The 19,316-nt window shown below is 33.0% G+C and overlaps 2 protein-coding genes and 1 pseudogene across 3 annotated transcripts; 1 reads left to right on the forward strand and 2 right to left on the reverse strand.

Annotated features, from left to right (window-relative positions):
* Positions 1-2,286: 2,286 nt before the first annotated feature.
* LOC114390796 (protein BOLA1, chloroplastic-like) lies at positions 2,287-2,973 on the forward strand. Its single transcript, XM_028351679.1, has one exon. The coding sequence runs from the start codon at positions 2,370-2,372 to the stop codon at positions 2,682-2,684; it is 315 nt and encodes a 104-aa protein (XP_028207480.1). The 5' UTR covers positions 2,287-2,369; the 3' UTR covers positions 2,685-2,973.
* Positions 2,974-5,414: 2,441 nt separating this feature from the next.
* On the reverse strand, positions 5,415-9,445 carry LOC114390797 (annotated as a pseudogene). Its single transcript, XR_003662017.1, has 6 exons — positions 8,828-9,445; positions 7,528-8,631; positions 7,080-7,370; positions 6,198-6,995; positions 5,761-6,112; positions 5,415-5,727 (listed from the first exon to the last, which is right to left on the reverse strand). The product of XR_003662017.1 is annotated as a TMV resistance protein N-like (transcript).
* Positions 9,446-16,187: 6,742 nt separating this feature from the next.
* LOC114390793 (toll/interleukin-1 receptor-like protein) lies at positions 16,188-18,425 on the reverse strand. Its single transcript, XM_028351676.1, has 4 exons — positions 17,862-18,425; positions 17,652-17,766; positions 17,461-17,541; positions 16,188-16,498 (listed from the first exon to the last, which is right to left on the reverse strand). The coding sequence occupies exons 1-4, from the start codon at positions 18,326-18,328 to the stop codon at positions 16,367-16,369; spliced, it is 795 nt and encodes a 264-aa protein (XP_028207477.1). The 5' UTR covers positions 18,329-18,425; the 3' UTR covers positions 16,188-16,366.
* Between the last annotated feature and the right edge of the window lie 891 nt (positions 18,426-19,316).

Below are 19,316 nucleotides of genomic sequence, written 5' to 3' on the forward strand. Positions count from 1 at the left end.
TTCTCAAATTTATGATTGTGCGTAACCCGAGGTCTACGTTCTACAAATGAATGATTACTACTTTTTAGAATGCTACCGACACATTAACAACCTAAGCAGCACATTAACAAAATTGAACCGGGTTAAGATACTCTCCTTCCTTGTCACTATTATTTCTTTATACCCAAATTCATATTTTCGTTACCAGTCATTTACAAACTATACTTTTCTTCATGTTATTGTTTTTCTAAACACAAATGGTGCTGCTACTAGCAATCGCTTGTATGATGATTTTGAGCCTTATTGCAAATGGCTTACAAAGGATGGACAAGCGACTCTTAAGATTAATTTGAAGGGTATTAATTAAAATTCATTTTCTTCTTATATGTTCTCATCATTTGGATGACATTAATCTTAATGTGCAAATTATATTTTGAGTCAATTTATTATCCATTAGAATTACATGTTGGAGGATTCCATAACAAAAAGATAGTATGTAGTGGGCAATCTCATCTTTTGTGTTAGTTTTTAATTTAATATTAAATTAAAATTTTAAGATAAAATTAGAATTTGTTCTAGGAATAATGAGTTTATTATACTACTTATTATTAAATCATCTACAAATATTCATTTATAAGGATAAGGGGACATGATGGTCCCATATATATATCACCTAACAATTTCTCTAAACTTCACATCTTTATTTTTAATTAAGGACACAGAACCTAAGAATATCATAATTAATCGTCCCAAACTTGATAAGTAATAAGAGAAAATATTGCTGACATCAATTAAAAATGGAAAGAAAATCATAATAATAAATTAAGATGAAATTTATTCTAATGGTATACATATGGTAATCTTTTCTGATCTTAAACTCTTACATGTTTCAAAAAGGAGCAACTTAAGATTCAAACCTACAACTCGGGGATCCTAACAATTCACGGAGAAAGGCCTATGGATGCATCCAATAACAAATAGAGCCGTTTACGCATAGAAATTAAAATTTCAAAAGGATGTAATATGAATTGAATCCGTGAAAAGTTTTCTCACGAGGTTCTTTTCATTGCAATGCCTAAAGAAACAATCACGGAGAATCATTTCATTCGGGGGAAGAAACAAGAAAGAGAGTATCCACCATTAAAGTTGCAATTGGAGTGGTGTTCGTGGTGACATTTGAAACTTATATAGCTCGATTAGTAAGTAGTGATGCAATAGTTAAGTTGATTAATTAACTAGACAACAAGAACTACAATGAGATGGGGTTAAAATCAGGATATATATGACCTATGCTAATAATAATGCATAGAATTACTTGCTTTCAGAATGTTTTCTGTGACAATGAGAAAATTAAAGTGAGTAAGGTGTGCATATTTTATGTTTTCTTGTGACATACCTTGGAAGAATAATAATAAAGAATGGTTTGGATCACCTAAATCCATTCATGCTTTGATGGTAATTACTAATTAGTGTTGTGTAGTATTTATTTATTTTTATCTATGACTGATTTTTATAACCTAAAAGGTTGAATTTAAAAATATTTAATTAATTAAAGTCTAAGAATAATTATTTAATGCTATAAAAAGTAATTAATTATTTAATTTTGGTAACTGTAAGTTCATATTTTTTTTTCAATGTTGATTCTCGTAAAAAAATTGTTCATTTTCATGTTGTACTTTTTCAATTTAGATTTTTTAAGATATTTTGTTTTTTTAGTTTGTAATTTTGTATTTTTTTAATTTTATTCCACATAAGCAAGCGAAGTCTTGTGATGACTATAAATAAAAAATTAAAATTAAAAAATCACAAACTTACAAAACTAAAAAAAAAAACTAAACCAAAATTGGGAAAAATCAACTAATATGAATTAAAATTAAAAAAATAAACTGATAAAAAAACACTAACTTATATTTAAGTCTTAAAATAATAAACATAACTTAAAACATTGATTGATTGAAAGTGACTTTGTTATTATTTTTTTTAAAAATGAAAACAAAAAACAAAAATAAAAACTCAAATCAAGTATTAGCTAAAATAGTGTTTTGGTTTGAAAGTTTTATGTTTTTATTTAAGAAAACATAAAATAAAAGTAAAAATAAGTTTGTTTAAAATTTAAAAAGTACTTTTAAAAAATATTTTCAAAAATAAAAATAACATAAAAATATTTTGTCTTTTATGAAAAAATATTATAAAAAATAATTTAAAATGCAGTGGCACTTGTAGCACTTTTTTTTACATATTTTCTAAAAATTTGAAACCAATTTGATGATAAAAATTATTTTTAAAAAACAACAGTCAAAAAACCAAGCTGAAATGAATTTTGGTCCATGTTTTGATCTGCGGAAACTCCTCTATTCTCAAAACCCTAAGCCGACATCACCATTCATCCGATGAGTTCGAGAGGAGCGACCGCAGTGCTATCTCGAGCCAGCAGGATTCGGTCGAAGCTGCAAACGGCGCTGGAAGCCACCGTTTTGGAGGTGGACGACGTGTCGTACCAGCACGCGGGCCACGCCGCCGTGAAGGGTAGTTCCGACAAAGAAACCCACTTCAACCTCAACATCGTCTCCCCCAAGTTCGAGGGCCAGAGCCTCGTCAAACGACACCGTCTCATCTACGACCTCCTCGCCGACGAGCTCCAGAGCGGCCTCCACGCCCTCTCCATCGTCGCCAAAACTCCCCACGAAACAAACCCTTCTGAGTGACTCCTTGGGAGTGTCAAAGTTCAAAGCTTTTCCCCTCTGAGTGCCGAAATCTTTGGTCTTCTTTTGTTTGGAACGTGTTTGCTCTGTGAATGGAACCTTAATCATCTTATGTGGCTGTGTGGTCCGTAGAATGTGAGATGTTTTACGATTATTTGTGATCAAATTGATTATGTTTACTTTCATCCTACTTATTTAATATGCTTGTGTACTTTTACTTATTGGATGTGCATAACAAATTCAGTTATCTTATTGCAAAACTTTCCTGGTGTCTAATTCACAATTCCCTTAATCTTGAATTGTGACAGTTATTTAATTAAGACTCTTGCATTTAGATGTGCATGTATAATGTATTGATAATGATGGCAAACCATTTTTTTCTCTGAAAGAATTTGGTATGTCTAGACTTAATTTTGTCGTTAGTTTGTAATGTCAAAGGTGACCCCCAACACTGGCAAATGTGAAAGGCTTCTCATGTTGAATTGCCTTTTAGAATCTTTTGTGCGAGGGTGGTTTCACCCTAGATGAGTTTTATGGGACAGGGGTGATGGTAGTCAATTTTGGCCTTTTTGTCTTGGATGCTTTTGATGAGTTTCCACAATTTCATGCATTGTTTTCAAACTGAGTGTTAACTCCTAAAATCATCTGAGTTTAAGAGCTTACCATTCCAAATTGCACTCACTTGTTTCTGAAATCGTTTCTTGGTGGGATTGCTTCGCGCGGGGATCATTCAAAATCAGTCTAAATCGTGAACTCAGGTCTGATTTCATGAATTCATCTCTGTGTCAGATTCACAGCAAAAGAATGTTGACTTGTGGCTGGACCCCAACAATTAGGTCTCAGCTCTCATGTTTTCTCTCACTTGATTAGGGCTCAACTTTCTCACAAAACAGAGTCCACCTTCTGCTGTGTTGAAGTTGCCCCTCCCTCACTTTTTCTCTCATATGTCTCTTCTCCTGTGTTGAATTTGTGTCTCTCCCTTGGCTGTGTCGAAGTCACCTCTTCTGTCACACTTCACACCTTCCTCTGCCATTTGCAACAGGTTAAAGCTCCTTCCTCTGTCACAGCGACCCATTCAGCTCATCCACTCATGTGAGTCTAATTTTGGTCCATTATTTTCACTTTGGCTTATTAGTGATAAGCTCATTATTCACTTTTTGATCCATTCAGCACTAATGTAACTATAAATCTGATACCTTTCGGTCCATTTACACTCCTATCAACTCGTTCAGTGTAATTTTTATTGTTCTAATACGTTTTATTTGTAATTATTCTGATGCATTTATAAATTATAATTTTATTATATAACTACAAATCTCCACTGATTACTGTCTTGATCTTGTGTATGACTTACATAATTTCTGATATTGGTGGATCTGGGTCGATGTGGTTTTTGCTACTTTGCTTTATTGTGGAGCTAGAGTGTTAAATAATTGTGAGTATTATATTTATGCGTTTATGTTATTTATAGGTTTTTAATATTATTTTTAAATTAGATAAATTCTTATAAGTTTAAGAGTTGAGTCTGCAGAAGCTCTACAATGATAGTCCTGTGCTTTTTGTTGATATGACTAAAGCTCCTATGATGAATTAACCAGATGCCATAAAACTTCTAATTCCATCGTTCCAATGTCTGAAGATAATTAGTTTTTCTTATTAGTTTTTCTTGATATTTTGTGGACAGTTTTTCCCAAAGTGATTTCAGGATTGTTCTTTGTTGCTTCTCTCACTCACACACAAAATAGAAAGGCATCAGGAAGCAATATGACCAAAGGGAGGATGGAAGCTATCAATCAATCAATTGGACTTTGGCTTGTTTATTTCTTAGGCTACTTCCTATCCTTATTAATGCCTCGTTTTTAATTTCCATTCATAAATTTAAAAACAACAAGCTATCAGCCATCCTAGGACAATATCACTTTACTTCCTAAACTTAATACTTATTGTCATTTAGTCCACGAAGCTATGCTTATATTTTTATTTAAGTCACACAACATTTAGAAGAATTTTGGACTAAAATGAGTGACATCTTGCATTTTCAAAGATTTTTTTTTCTAACCTAAGAAAATATTATTTTTTATCATTTTATTACTTTCAGGAATTAATTTGGCTATGTCTCCCAATTTCAGGAAAAAAATGATCATTTACTTATCTATTTGACATGTTTTTATATCTAACTAATATGATATTAATAGTCATTTTTAAACTTCGATGTTTTTACCTGAATACAAGTTTAGTTGACTTCTTGCACTTAAATTTACAACTTTTTAGTTATTTAATAAAAAAATATTATTCCATTATTATGTCTGAAATTAAACTAAATTAGAAATATATTTAAAACACCATATATTTACAATAAGTTTTATGTTGTGTTTATAAGATTGAAATATATTGTCAATAAACATTCAAAAATAAATTAATTAATTAATTAGCATTCAAATTTTTTATTAAAATTTGCAAATGTATATACTTTTAGATCACATATACTAATATTAGTAGTATAAACAAAATTGTAATATATTATTAAATAAATATACAAATAAATTACAAATATATTATTATATTGTTTTATAGTAGAACTTGTAAGGAAAAAATCTAAAAGTATATTAAAGAATTTTTTTTTTACTTTCTTTTAATTACAATGTATATATAAGATAAATATCTGTTGGTTTATGTAATTTTGAAATCCATCTATAAAAATATATAGAAAGATAAAACTTGAAAGGTTATATATAGAAAATGCATAAAGTCGTGAAAAATGAATATAAATGAGTCAGAAGTACATGTTGAAGATAGGGTGAACAGCAGTTGGGTTAAGTGAATTTTTGACAACTGAAACCAAAATAATAAAATAAAAAACATGAAAAGAATAAGAAAAAAGCTATGGAAAACTTGCGTGTCCCCAAAGCTATGGTTTGTAGGAAGGAGGGGCTTTCTGATGCAGAGCTGCTGAGATATGGATCATCAAATCGAATATCTGACACACCTTCTTTGAATATATGGATTCCAGTTGCTTTAATGAGTGAGCTCTCTAAGTCTAACACACCTTTTCTTTTTTCATTTTCATACTCTAACACACTTTGATATCTAACCTCCACATGGTTCCATTCCTTTTCCCAAGCCACTTCTTCAAAGAGATTATCATTTTTGAAAGGTAACTCTTGGAGATCAAAGATATATGTATGATCCAATTTCAACATATCTATCACCTCATTTTTGAATGGCAGAACTTTGCCATTGATGAACAACTTGGGCTCAAGGAAAGGATAGCTGGCACCCGACACAGGTGCAATAAGAAGAAAAACAAGTTTGGCAGGGAATTTATTACGAAACCAGAAAGAACTTGAAGGTCCACTGCTTTGTTGATCGAACCACTCTGGTATTCTTGTTCCTGGAAACACAAACTGGGTTCCTCCAGCCTCATGCAGTTCCTATTAGTCATAATTCATAAGTTTAACAGCATTAAGTGCAGCATACATCATCAAATCATATACATTAAATAAAATAAGACAATACTTGATTTAAAAGCATGCTTGTACTCGAGGAAGTAAAGGATACACAGTTTCTTGCATCAAAATACTCTAAGATTGGTGGAAGCCCTCTAATTTCCTGAAGATGCTCGCAATCACTCACGTCAAGAGTTCTTAAAAATTGCAGTTCTTTGAAGAATTCAGGAAGGATTGTGAAATTATTCCCCGATAGATTTAAATATCCTACATGAGCAAACCTCTTGAAACCTGCTAAGAAAAAATCATCACATAGATTGCAATTCGTGGCACAAAACAATTGTGCCTTTGAAGATATTATTGAGCCCAATTTTTCTTCACCTTCTTCCAATTCTATCCATTGCCACCTGTTGCAATAATCAGTGTAGAATGAAGACAGTTCGGGCATCATGGCTAAGCTACATGGTAACTGAACAATTCCACACCCACTCAAGGCTAACAGACGGAGTCCAGTAAGATTTTGAAATGAAAATGGCAATTCTTTTATGTAAAGGCCAGTCAAACGAAGTTCCCTTATGTTTTCCATCTCTCCTAATATTTCTGGAAAATACTCAAGACTGGAACACGCAGATAGTTGAAGTGTTTCAAGAGAGGTCAAGTTGAGAGGCGGAAAACTTGTAAGCTTCCTGCAACCATAAGCACTCAATTTTTTAAGTTTTTTCAGAAAACCAATTGAGTCATCAACTGCAACTAAACTCTCACAATCTTCAAATGAAAGTTCCCTCAAATTTGGGAGATCAGATACATCAGGTATCTGTGTTAAAAATTTGCACCGGTCAAACTTCAAAACTGTTAGATGCCCCAACTTCTGCAAAGGAAAAAAAAAAAGAAATAAGAAACAAATGAATAAATTTAATTCATGGAATGAGGAAAATATGCTCTTTAAACTTGCCTTCGATGAGCCATGGAACTCAAATGACATAATGGAACTGTCAGGTAACTTGCATATAACAAGGTTGATCGGATCAAAGTTAGACGGTAAAAAATTTGAAGGATATCTGTGCCATTCCAGTACTCTCAAACCTTCTGGAAAATAATTGGGACCTTTGGAAAATTTTCCATTTCTAATAATAAGTATTTTAAGGTTTTCCATCTTCATGAAGGCGTTTTCATTAAATTCTACTGTTTCTTCTTTGTAAGATATGGAGAAATCCAGACATATAATTTCAATTTTACTAGTCCCCTGTTAATGCAAAAAGGCACGAATCAACCACAATACAACTTGTATGAAATATCAATTGACTCGCTTAGAGAAATTTACAAATCATCAAGAAAAAGTTAACTATGATGTAAATATGAGATAGGCAAAAAAAATTTCAACTATTCATGAGCTCACTCACCGTGTTGTCTTTTAAAACATGAATTATATCTTTTGGTAACCATAATCTCTTGCGCTTCCCTGGCTCTTCTGGTGATCTCTGCCGCTCAATTTCTCTACCCACGACCTGAATTAGGTCATGCATTTCAACTATACCATGCTTAACCTTTATGAGAGATTTGTCAACCAACACATCAATGTGATGTTTCATGCAGTTATCATAAAGACCGCATAGCATATGTTCAACCTCTGTCAATTTGCATCCTTTTAAGCAAAAAGCAATGTCAAGAAAAACATTCTTTTGTTCTTCCCCCAAAGCATCAAAGCTTACTTTTAGAATTTCTAGGATTTCATCGTTGGGAATTCTTTTATAATGTTCCACAGCAGATTCCCATCCTGCTACACTTTTTCCAAACATATTGGAACCTATGACTTCCAAAGCCAATGGAAGGCCAGAAGCATAAGTTACTACATGATTCAAGACGTCCTCATAACTTGGATCAATTTTCTCTCTTTTAAAAGCATTCCAAGTAAGCAGTTGAAGAGCAGCATTGTGATTCAAAACCTTCACCTCATAAGTTCTTTCAACCTCATGACATTTTAGCAGATGCTTGTCCCGAGTGGTAATGATGACTCTGCTACCGGGTCCAAACCAATCAGGCCTTCCAACAATAGCCTTTAATTGCTCGCGCTTGTTAACATCATCTAAAATCAAGAGAACCTTCTTTCTCTGGAGCCTATGTTGTATCGTTGAAGCTCCTTCTTGCCAACGTGTTAAGGTGATGTCCTTCTCACCAAGTAATTTTGAAAGAAGGATGCTTTGAAGGTGTTTAACCCATGTTTATTTGATTCTTCTCTCACGTTTTGAAGAAAACAGGATTCATCAAAATGGAGAGCAATCAAATTATAAACTTCCAGAGCAAGTGTTGTTTTTCCTAACCCGCCCATTCCATGGATCCCTATGATGTGGACAAGATCATCGGATCCAACATCCAAAAGCTTCATTACCTCTGTCACTTGTGACTCTAGACCAACTGGATAATCCGCAACATGTAAAGAAGCACGACTAATCTTCCTAGAGAGCTCCTCAACAATACTCCCAATAAACTTGTATTCATATGCATCTCTGTTTCAAACAAACAAAAAAAGTTCTGATGAAGTCAGCCTAAAATCCTTGCATCCATGTCTTGATAGGTACAATAATTGTCAAGGTTAACAAGAACATTTCTTTTCTATTTGAATTTTACTAGTTAAATCAATAGACAAGTAAAACCTAATCCAATAAAAACCATAAAGTAAAATATATTAGTATGGTTTTATACCCATCTTCGAAATGATAGCCAGACAAGTCAGCTACTTGTTTCAAAGCCATCCTCCATTTCTGCAGCTTCTCCTTCTTAGCTTTGAACCTCTTCTGATGCTTAGCCATTGCTTCTCCATAACTACCTTTCTGGTGTCTGACATCCGAAGGATCTATCTTATAAAAGACCGGTATAACCAACAGCCCTTCACTCTTGCAGTGAAGGATGGTTACAAGTTCATCTAAACAAAACGAGGAAGAAGCATAGTTTTGAGAAAGCACAGTAATAGCCACCCTGGACTCTTGAATTGCCTTGGAAAGTGCAGGTGTTATTTCGTCTCCTCTCGGAAGCTCCTGATCATCAATGAAAGTGTAGATTCCCCTGTCATCAAGAGCTTTGTAGAGATTGCCAGTGAAACCATGGCGTGTGTCTAAACCTCTGAAGCTGAGGAACACATCATAGATGGATGCAAGGGAACGTGTTTTTGCAGCCATTATTAGAAGAAAAAAGTTTAGTATGATAATGGTTGATATGGTGGGAGTGTAGAATCAAACTTGAACAAATATGAAAAAGATAGCATACAAAATGTTTATTATTACGCAGAGTAACACGACATATGGTAACAATGACATCCTACCAAAGTAGATAGCCTTGTGGAAAATGTCTCGCTTTTTATTTTTGTTTTCTCTCTGTCTGTCAAATAAGTCAAAATCGTACTAAATATTAATTTCTCCCCGTCCCCCATTAAAATTTTCAGACATAAAAAATTAGCAAATTTCACAAATTCTGTGAGCTGAGATTAATGTGCAAGAACACATTCTTTCAACTCCAAGTTCATGGCTATTTTGTGAACTTTAGCTCTCAAGAAGGGAACCGATTCAAAATTATGATTCATTTAACTTTCCATAGGATGAGAATTAGGCGTTTGTTCCAAAGGACGTTTAGATAAATAAAACTAAGCTGGTGGAAATTAATTTAAAACTGAATTACAATGTTAGTTTTCAAACAATATTTTCAGAATTCAATTTTTACATACTATTATCATAAAAAAATATCCTACCAATTCATAAAAAAATAAAGGTAGACGAGACCTGTGAAGTAGTTATTATTTCAATAATTAATTATATACATAGTTAATTATTATTATTATTATAATTAATTATAGAAATTATTTTTATATTAAAATATGTTGAAAAAACAATACTTCAATCTATTTTATTTAAATAGTTTAAAAAAAACTTTTTGTATTGAAAATTTTACTATAAGTATAAAGTTATTGATTCCTAATAACAAAAAAGGTTATTAATTCCATAAAAAAAGCATAAAGTTATTAATCAACTGCTGGTACATCCTTCCCAAGAAAAATTAGAAATTTTTAATCATAAGTATGAATTTTTTTAATTAATTTGATTTTTTTAATTATAAACTTCAAAGGTTTTCTTGCATTAGAATTGCGTTTGACTCATTTTTGTATTTTAAAGATTGCCTTAAAATTTAAATTTAAAAATAAGAGGTTTAAATATAACTAAAAAATTTAATATTTTTTTTAAATTTTCATTAACTTAAAATAGATCATCTAAAATGAAGAAATTAAAGAAATTTGGTGGATATTGCGAATAGAACCTTGGTGGATGTTACACGGACATATATATATCGTACGAATCACGATAATATTACGCGGACATACCGTTCAAACTTGTGGAAAATATGTCTGTGTTTTTTAGAATGCTACCGACACATTAACAACCTAAGCAGCACATTAACAAAATTTAACTAATTCTAGTTCCCAACCTCATTTTTGGCTTATTAATCCTTCAAAAAGAAAGAAGTTCACAACTCACAGGATTATTGGAACAAAATTTTGTAAAATGAAATCTCAAATTCTTAAGTTGTAGTTAAAAGGATCGATCAAAAGTATGCTAAGAAAAGAAAAAAGAATATATATAGGATGGGGAAGGAATTTAAAACACAGGTTTCCTTCATTTACAGTTTACACATGCACCTGATTCTCACCATGCAATACAATGATAAGGAATTAAGGAAGTTTCGTGGATATTGCCAATAGAACCTTGGTGGATGACTACGAAAAGAATTCCATTAAGAATAAAGAAATTAAGGAAGTTTCGTGGATATTGCCAATAGAACCTTGCCAATAGAAATTAAGGAAATTAACCCGAAATTATTGCAAATAGCTTACAAAGGATGGACAAGCGACTCTTGAGATTAATTTGAAGGGTATTAATTAAAATTCATTTTCTCCTTATATGTTCTCATCATTTGGATGACATTAATCTTAATGTGCAAATTATATTTTGAGTCAATTTATTATCGGAAGATTCCAAAACAAAAAGATTGTATGTAGTGGACAATATCATCTTTTGTGTTAGTTTTTAATTTAATATTAAATTCAAATTTTAAGATAAAATTAGAATTTAATCTAAGAATAATGAGTTTATTATACTAATTATTATTAAATCATCTACAAATGTTCATTTATTGGTGTAAGGGGACATAATGGTCCCATACATATCACCTAACAATTTCTCCAAACGTCACACCTTTATTTTTAAGGACACAGAACCTAAGAATATCGTAATTAACCGCTCCAAACTTGATAAGTAATAAGAGAAAATATTACTGACATAAATTAAAAATGGAAAGAAAATCATAATATAAATTAAGATGAAATTTATTCTAATGGTATACATATGGTAATCTTTTCTGATCTTAAACTCTTACAGGTTTCAAAAAAGAGCAACTTAAGATTCAAACCTACAATACAACTGGGGGATCCTAACAATTTATGGAGAAAGGCCTATGCATTAATAACTGTTAAATAAATGTGCTTTTCATAATGAAAAATAAAGTGAAAATGTCTTTAAAAAAATTATTTAGCAGTTATTCATGCTTAATTATTAGGAAGTGAAGTTTTTTTTTTCAAATTATGATCTGCAAATACAAAAACGGGAAGAATTAAAAGCAAAAAGATACAGAAATTACGAAGACGAGTTGAGGATTTAAAAAACTGAAAACTGCAGGTGTTATTTTGTCTCCTCTCGGAAGCTCCTCATCATCAATGAAAGTGTAGATTCCCCTGTCATCAAGAGCTTTGTAGACATAGCCAGTAAAATCTTGACGGGTGTCTTCCCCTTTGAAGCTGAGGAACACATCGTAGATGGATGCACAGGAACGTGTTGTTGCAGCCATTGTTAGAAGAAAAAAGTTTAGTATGATAATGGTTGATACGTTGGGAGTGTAGAATCAAACTTGAACAAATATGAAAAAGATAGTATACCAAATGCTAAGTGGGGCTCCAAGCATTATTTCACGCGCTCATGTAAATGTTTATTATTACACGAAGTAACAGTGAAATATGGTGCCAAACAGTTATAACTACTAAGGCGGACACATGGTACCAAAGACACGTTCTAGCGTGCGCAACCCAAACTTGTTTTGCCGAGGAGAGTGTCACTGCAAGCATAACTGGTACGACGGAGCCATCAGAACCACCATATAGCATTTTGTCTTTTTCTCTTCCTTCCTCCCCGCTCTTTCTCCTTTCCTTCTCTTTCTTACCTTCTCAGTTGATGATGGATTTCAGATCTTCAATTGCTTCTTGCACCACCATCAACCACGACTTTCGCATCTACAATTGTGGCCTTTTCTCTTCTGCAAGAGATTTTCCAATCCGATTTCAACCCAATACACTGATTTGTAATCTGTTCTCGATTCTATGTTTAGATTTATGTGGAGGTGGTAGTGTATGGTGGCACTGTAATTGATAGACTTGGGCAAGTCTACTGGTTTCGAGGACCAGCTCCTCCAGTAAAGAGAAGAAAAGAAGAGGTAAGGCACAGATGTAAAGCTGAATAATTCTCATTGATCTTGCTTGTTATTGAGTACATGGTATTTATAATGGATGAAAATAACTAAATTGAGCTACTGTGGGCCCCCTAAGGAATTTTATCCTAACAATCCTAACAGAATTGGTGCACTGCTCCCCCTAAGGTCGACAGCTCCAATCCTTCAAGCAAGATTCACGAAGCATTCCTTGGCTGGCTCTGATTCTTCTAAACGTAATCACCAAGGTAATTGGGCTTAGTAATTTTCCTCTTGGTTCCCTTGGGCTGATCTGCTATGGTTCCTGCTATGCTTACCCCTGCTTCCATGTTTGCCTCTTGGTTCTCTATTGCTGTTTCTTCTTCCTTTTCTACCCCTGCCTCTGCAGAGTCACCTTGTCCTCAAGGTGAAATTCCTGGCAGAGTTGGGACCAATCCTCCCATGATGTCTCGTCGGGAGATAACCCGCTCCACTGCACCAACACCTCCCAGGGAGCATTCGAAGTAGAATCCTTTCTACGAGGGTTCAAGATGGCCATGGGTGAGATTAGTGGTTGGTAGCCATCAAAGTTGTCCGGCAATTCAATTGCTTCCACGTTGTCCGGTGGTCCCTTAAACTGCTTCAAGGAAGAAATATGAAATACAGGATGAATGTGCATCCCTTCCGGCAATTGCAACCGATATGCTACTGGTCCGATCCTCTCTAGTATCTGAAATGGACCATAAAAGCGTTTGGATAGTTTGCCGGGGGTACGCTGAGCTCCCTTGGCCGATGTCTGCCGGTGTGGTCGGAATTTGACCAGGGCCCACTCACCACAATTGAAAGTCACCTCTCTGCGTTTCTTGTCAGCGTACCTCTTCATTCACTCTTGTGCTTTCAAAAGTTTCTTTCGAATTGCTTGAATGGTGGCATCTCGTTCGACCAAGCTGGAATCAACAGCATCAAGCTTGGAAGAGCCTGTAATATACTTCGGGAAAGTAAACGGTTTCCGACCAAAGGTTATCTCAAATGGAGTAGACCCTGAACTAGCATTCCAAGAAGAATTGTGCGAACATTCTACCCACAGCAGAAGCTTGCCCCACCGACCCGGCCGACGATGAACAAAGGCCCTCAGGTATTGCTCAACCACTCGATTCAAGACCTCCGTCTGGCCATCACTCTAAGGGTGATACGCCGAGCTAAGCCACAAATGTGAAAGGCTTCTCATGTTAAATTGCCTTTTAGAATCTTTTGTGCGAGGGTGGTTTCACCCTAATAAGATGAGTTTTATGGGATAGGGGTGATGCTAGTCAATTTTGGCCTTTTTGTCTTGGATGCTTTTGATGAGTTTCCACAATTTCATGCATTGTTTTCAAACTCAGAGTGTTAACTCCTAAAATCATCTGAGTTTAAGAGCTTACCTCTCCAAATTGCGCTCGCTAGTTTCTGTAACCATTTCTTGGTGGGATTGGGTCGTGCGGCGGGGATCATTGGAAATCAGTCTAAATCGTGAACTTGTGGCTGGATTCACAGCAAAAGAATGTTGATTTGTGGCTGGACCCGAACAATTAGGTCTCAGCTCTCATGTTTTCTCTCACGTGATTAGGGCTCAACTTTCTCACAAAACAGAGTCCACCTTCGGCTGTGTTGAAGTTGCTCCTCCCTCACTTTTTCTCTCACATGTCTCTTCTCCTGTGTTGAATTTGTGTCTCTTCCTTTGCAGTGTCGAAGTCGCCTCTTCTTTCACACTTCACACCTTCCTCTGTCATTTGCAACAGGTTAAAGCTTCTTCCTCTGTCACAGCGACCCATTCAGCTCATCCACTCATGTGAGTCTAATTTTGGTCCATTATTTTCACTTTGACTTATCTGTGATAAGCTCATTATTCACTTTTTGATCCATTCAGCACTAATGTAACTATAAATCTGATACCCTGTGTGGATGGAAGCTATCAATCAACTATTTCTTAAACGTACTTGTGTGGATGTTTTATGCCAAAACATTTGGTGTGTTTGGTTAAATTGCTGCATGTCACTGCCAAATCTCTTTTTTAAATTCTGTAATGATTAGTCTCTTGATTTATTTTTAACCACCATTGCATATTCCTGTAAAAAAAAAAAAAACTAAAAAACTGCTATTGCATATTGACTTATATTTTACCACTCCTTTTAGTTCCATTCATTTTTGCTGGGAGGATATCTTACTGTATTTGAAGCATAAAAGTATCAACTTTTAGTGATTTCTTTGTTGTTTTATTTCAAACAAAATATTGGCAAGGTCTTTTGCTGTACCTGGAAATCATCTTGGACAACAAAGTCATGGTTTTCGTTGGCCATATGGTCCGGTAAGGATTTTGTTTTCTTTAGCTTTGATATGTTTTTAATTGGTATAGTATGTTCCAAAGGCTAAAAAAATATGAGATCATTTTGATTAAGTGTAGAGAGGTCCTATCATTGGTCATTTTTATAAGGAAGCTAAGATAATAATATTGTTCATAATTTAGATAGAGTATATCATTGTCTTTTTCTGGCATCCAATCTTTTGATCATATTCTTAGTTGTATTCATTGAAAATATTTTGAATGAAATGAAGCCTACACATTCTGCACATGCGTATAAGTATCAGGCCACGTGGGTGCAAACTAAGAATTATGCCACTATGGGATTTACATCTTGGATTTTAATACATACAGTTCTATCATGACTCATGTGTCTGAAACTTAGTAATGGCTACCAACATTGGATTTTTATATGGTGGTGTAAACGAAGCCGATCATTTCAATATTTGTTTATCAGTTCAATTAAAAAAAGATAAATTACATTTTAATTTCTTATAATTTGGTTTAAAATACTTTATTCTCTGTTTTGATATTTTATCATCTTATATTTTGTTTTAATTTATTATCGCATTGATAATTTAGTATATTTTATCTATTTTCTAAAGATTAATTATTAGTAAGGTTGGTGTTGGAAGTGAAGAAATAAAGATATTTTTTAGATGCAAGAAGGAGGAAACTGAAAACGAAGCAAGTAGTACTACTGTGGTGTGGTGTTATTTTGTTTGGTTGTCTGATAATAATTGTAAGCATCAGTAATGGGCAGTGGGTGGCAGCACATGGCCGCCGTGCTCCACCAATCACCAATCCAACTTCGCTTTCTTAAATCATATCGACATAAGGACAATTTCGTAATATTTTTATTGTGGAAAGTGAAAACTATGAATCTAGCCAGATTATGTAACTATAAATAAATGTTTTAAGATTAAAAGTTAGTCCGTGGTTACATGACCACTTAATAAAGTCATCAAGTGCTTTTTTCAAAATAAAAAAATAACCATTCAAATATAATTTAATAGTGTAGATTCAAAATATTTTGCGTGATTTCTATTTGGAAATGGTTGGTTGTCTTTCCTGGTTTGTGTGGCTATACAAACATTCATGCTGAACTGTTTGTCATCTTTCATGATCTCAATGTACCTTGGAACTCTACTTATTGGCATCATAAAATTGTAGCATACATTAATGTTTCAAGAAATTAAAGATAGCGTCTAATTTCAACAGTTCTTGAATAAATTTACTCCAATTAATTTTGAAACATGAAGAATACTAAACTAAAACTGAAAGAATAATTATGGGTTGAAGTTTGAACAAATGAAATGGGCGGCTGAGATCATTCACATCAATGCATGTGATAAAAGTAAAATACAACAAACATTAATTGGAAGACTTATTAATTTGTTGGTTTAAATTTTCATAGTCTTAACAAATTCATCATAGCTAATTTGACCATCACCATCCAAATCTGCAGTTGCAATCATCTCCTCCACCTCTCCAACAGTTGTGTTTTGACCCAGTTTGATCAGAACTTGCCTCAACTGCATAGCACGGAAGGATTTTAATATATGAGGGCATGTGTACGTATGTCTTTGAGCATATATGCAGTTCTTAGTTAATACTAATAAATTCTATAGAAAAAAAGAAGTTAACACTGATAAATTAAAAATGATCGAGTGAAAACTGAAAAGCAAGATTTTCTTCCTGATCTTATTTTAAAATGTCAAAACCCAATACATTGTTTTTAAAACCAAACAGGCAAACAACTATTATTCAGAGTATGCCGACATGTGACATATATAAATATGTACATGATATCCTAGCCTCTCACCATACAATTTCATTCCATTTTTAATATACAATTATGGAAAAGGTTTTATTATTAAAAATAATACACGGGAAATTTTATATATTTTCATTACTTTTTGTTTTAAAATTATTGATTTTTTTATTTTAAATTATTAATATTCTTTATATTTCTAGCTTTTTTCATTATTGTTTATTTAAAATATCTAGATTTGATCTTTACAAAAGAATACTACACTTCTAACCTGTTTAAAAAGCGCTTTAACAATATCATATATTAAATAAGGTTACTTTAATCTAAATATATGAATATTATATACTTATTAATAAATACTTTTTAATCTATTTACAGTAACCTTAAACATCAATAATTTTAGAAGGGCTGTAGCAATTTATAAAATAAATTTAAATTTGTAATTCCATGAAAAGGACAATATATATATGTGTGTGAATTGAAAAAAAGGTTATACAAATATTTTTCATGAATTATTCTGTTATTGATTCAGTCATGAATGAAAAAAAAGGGAAGATGCACTTTGCAACATCTTGACCCTACTTGCTTTTTGTTCAAGTTTGAAGTAACCTTACTTTGTCAGAAATCTCATGAATACTTTGATTGTTGATTGCAGTCAGAGAAACCAAGTTAAAATTTAAAAAAAAAAAATTGAATAGAAAGAATAAAAGTTTATACATATACCTCACTTGCTGAAATGTAGCCATTTTGATCCTTGTCAAACACCTTGAAAGCCTCTCTGTATTCTTGCTCTTGATGGGTATCCTAACCGAGACAGAAAACAGAACTGAACTTAGTATATGGCTATTGTATATATAATTGTAATAATGAGAAGGATATTAATCTTAGCAAAAAATGCAATATTAATTCCTTACTTGCACTTTGGACTCTTGTTCAACAGGCAGATCGGCAACATGTATTCTAGCAGGATTAATCTTCTCAGAGACCGACGCAACAATTCTCTCAATAAACTTGTACTCATATTCATCTCTATTATTAATATTTGAACATTAAATTGTGAGACAAGTAAAACTTAATTAATCCAATAAAAATTAAAACATAAAAAGATTGGTATCATTGGGTACCTGTATTTGAAATGAAAGCCAGACAAGTCAGCAACTTGACGCAGAGCCATCTCCCAATTCTGCAACTTTTCTGGAAATCTTATCTTATGCTTAGCCAATGCTTCTCCATAAGTACCCTTCTGGTGTCTGACATCAGAAGGATACACCTTATAAAACACTGGTATAATCATCATCCCATTATACTGGGCGCAGTGAACAATGGATGTAAGTTCATCTAAGCAAAATGAGGAAGAAGCAAAGTCTTCAGAGAGCACAGTGATGGCAATTCTGGAATCTTTAATTGCCTTCAAAAGTGCAGGTGTTATTTCCTCTCCGCTGTGAAGCTTCTCTTCGTCAAAGAAGGTACGAATTCCCTTGTCAGAAAGAGCCCTGTAGAGATTGCCGGTGAAACCATAGCGTGTGTCTTCCCCTCTGAAGTTGAGGAACACATCGTAGATGGATGCACGTGAACGTGTTGTTGCAGCCATTATTAGATGAAAAAAGTTTAGAATGAAACTTGAAGAAATATGAAAATGAAAGTATCCCAAATGATAAGTGTTATAAAGAAGATAGCCGCCTTTGTGGAAAATATCTTGCTTTTTCTCATTCATTGTTATAAAAGTCAAGTCAAGCTCTTATAAGGCAAGATGCTCTCACTTTTTTTTCATTTTAAAAAATACTTTTTATACTCAAATTTTGGCAAATAAACTATAAAAGTATTTTAAATGATTAATTGGTGGTACAACTATTTCTGTCGCCCCTATAAAATAATCTTTAGAGAATCAATATATATATATATATATATATATATATATATATATATATATATATATATATATATATATTAACTAATAAGTAATCTGATAATTTTTAATCAAAATAGCTTCAGAATTCGTTTTTTATCAAAAACAGAGTCAAAATATAAAAGAGAGATGAAAATAGAAAAGAGATAGAATCTCAGAAAAAAAAAAGTTATGCGTGAAAATGTTTTACACGGTCAATCAGCTTCACCTTTTCAACTTATGTATGATAAATTTGTTGATTATTAAACTAATTATTTTTAAATATTATCTATTAAGTAAAAAATTGTCCTGAATGCACATAGTTATTTAAAAATCTATATATATGTATATTAAAAGGATGTAGGACACTGAATTAGGTTAGGACAATCCAAAGCATAACTCAGAATCCATTCTAAAGACTATATTAATTTAGTCTAATTTCAAAATTCTAATTCGTCTAAATCAACTTTAAACTGAATTCAGATAATGAAACTAGTTGGATATTGTTCGCCCTACAGTGTGATAACTATAAGGTTTGGAAGGAAAACATTCTTCATTTTGACTAAATCAGCATCGCTTATGCTATTAGGAAATGATAAATCACTGAGTATTACTGAAACTAACAGCTCTAGATTTGTACACACATATATATATGATGTCTACCAGGCTTAAATTACTGAGGTCATATTGTCAG

This window comes from Glycine soja, chromosome 16 (assembly GCF_004193775.1).
Source record: "Glycine soja cultivar W05 chromosome 16, ASM419377v2, whole genome shotgun sequence".
Classification (NCBI taxonomy): domain Eukaryota; kingdom Viridiplantae; phylum Streptophyta; class Magnoliopsida; order Fabales; family Fabaceae; genus Glycine; species Glycine soja.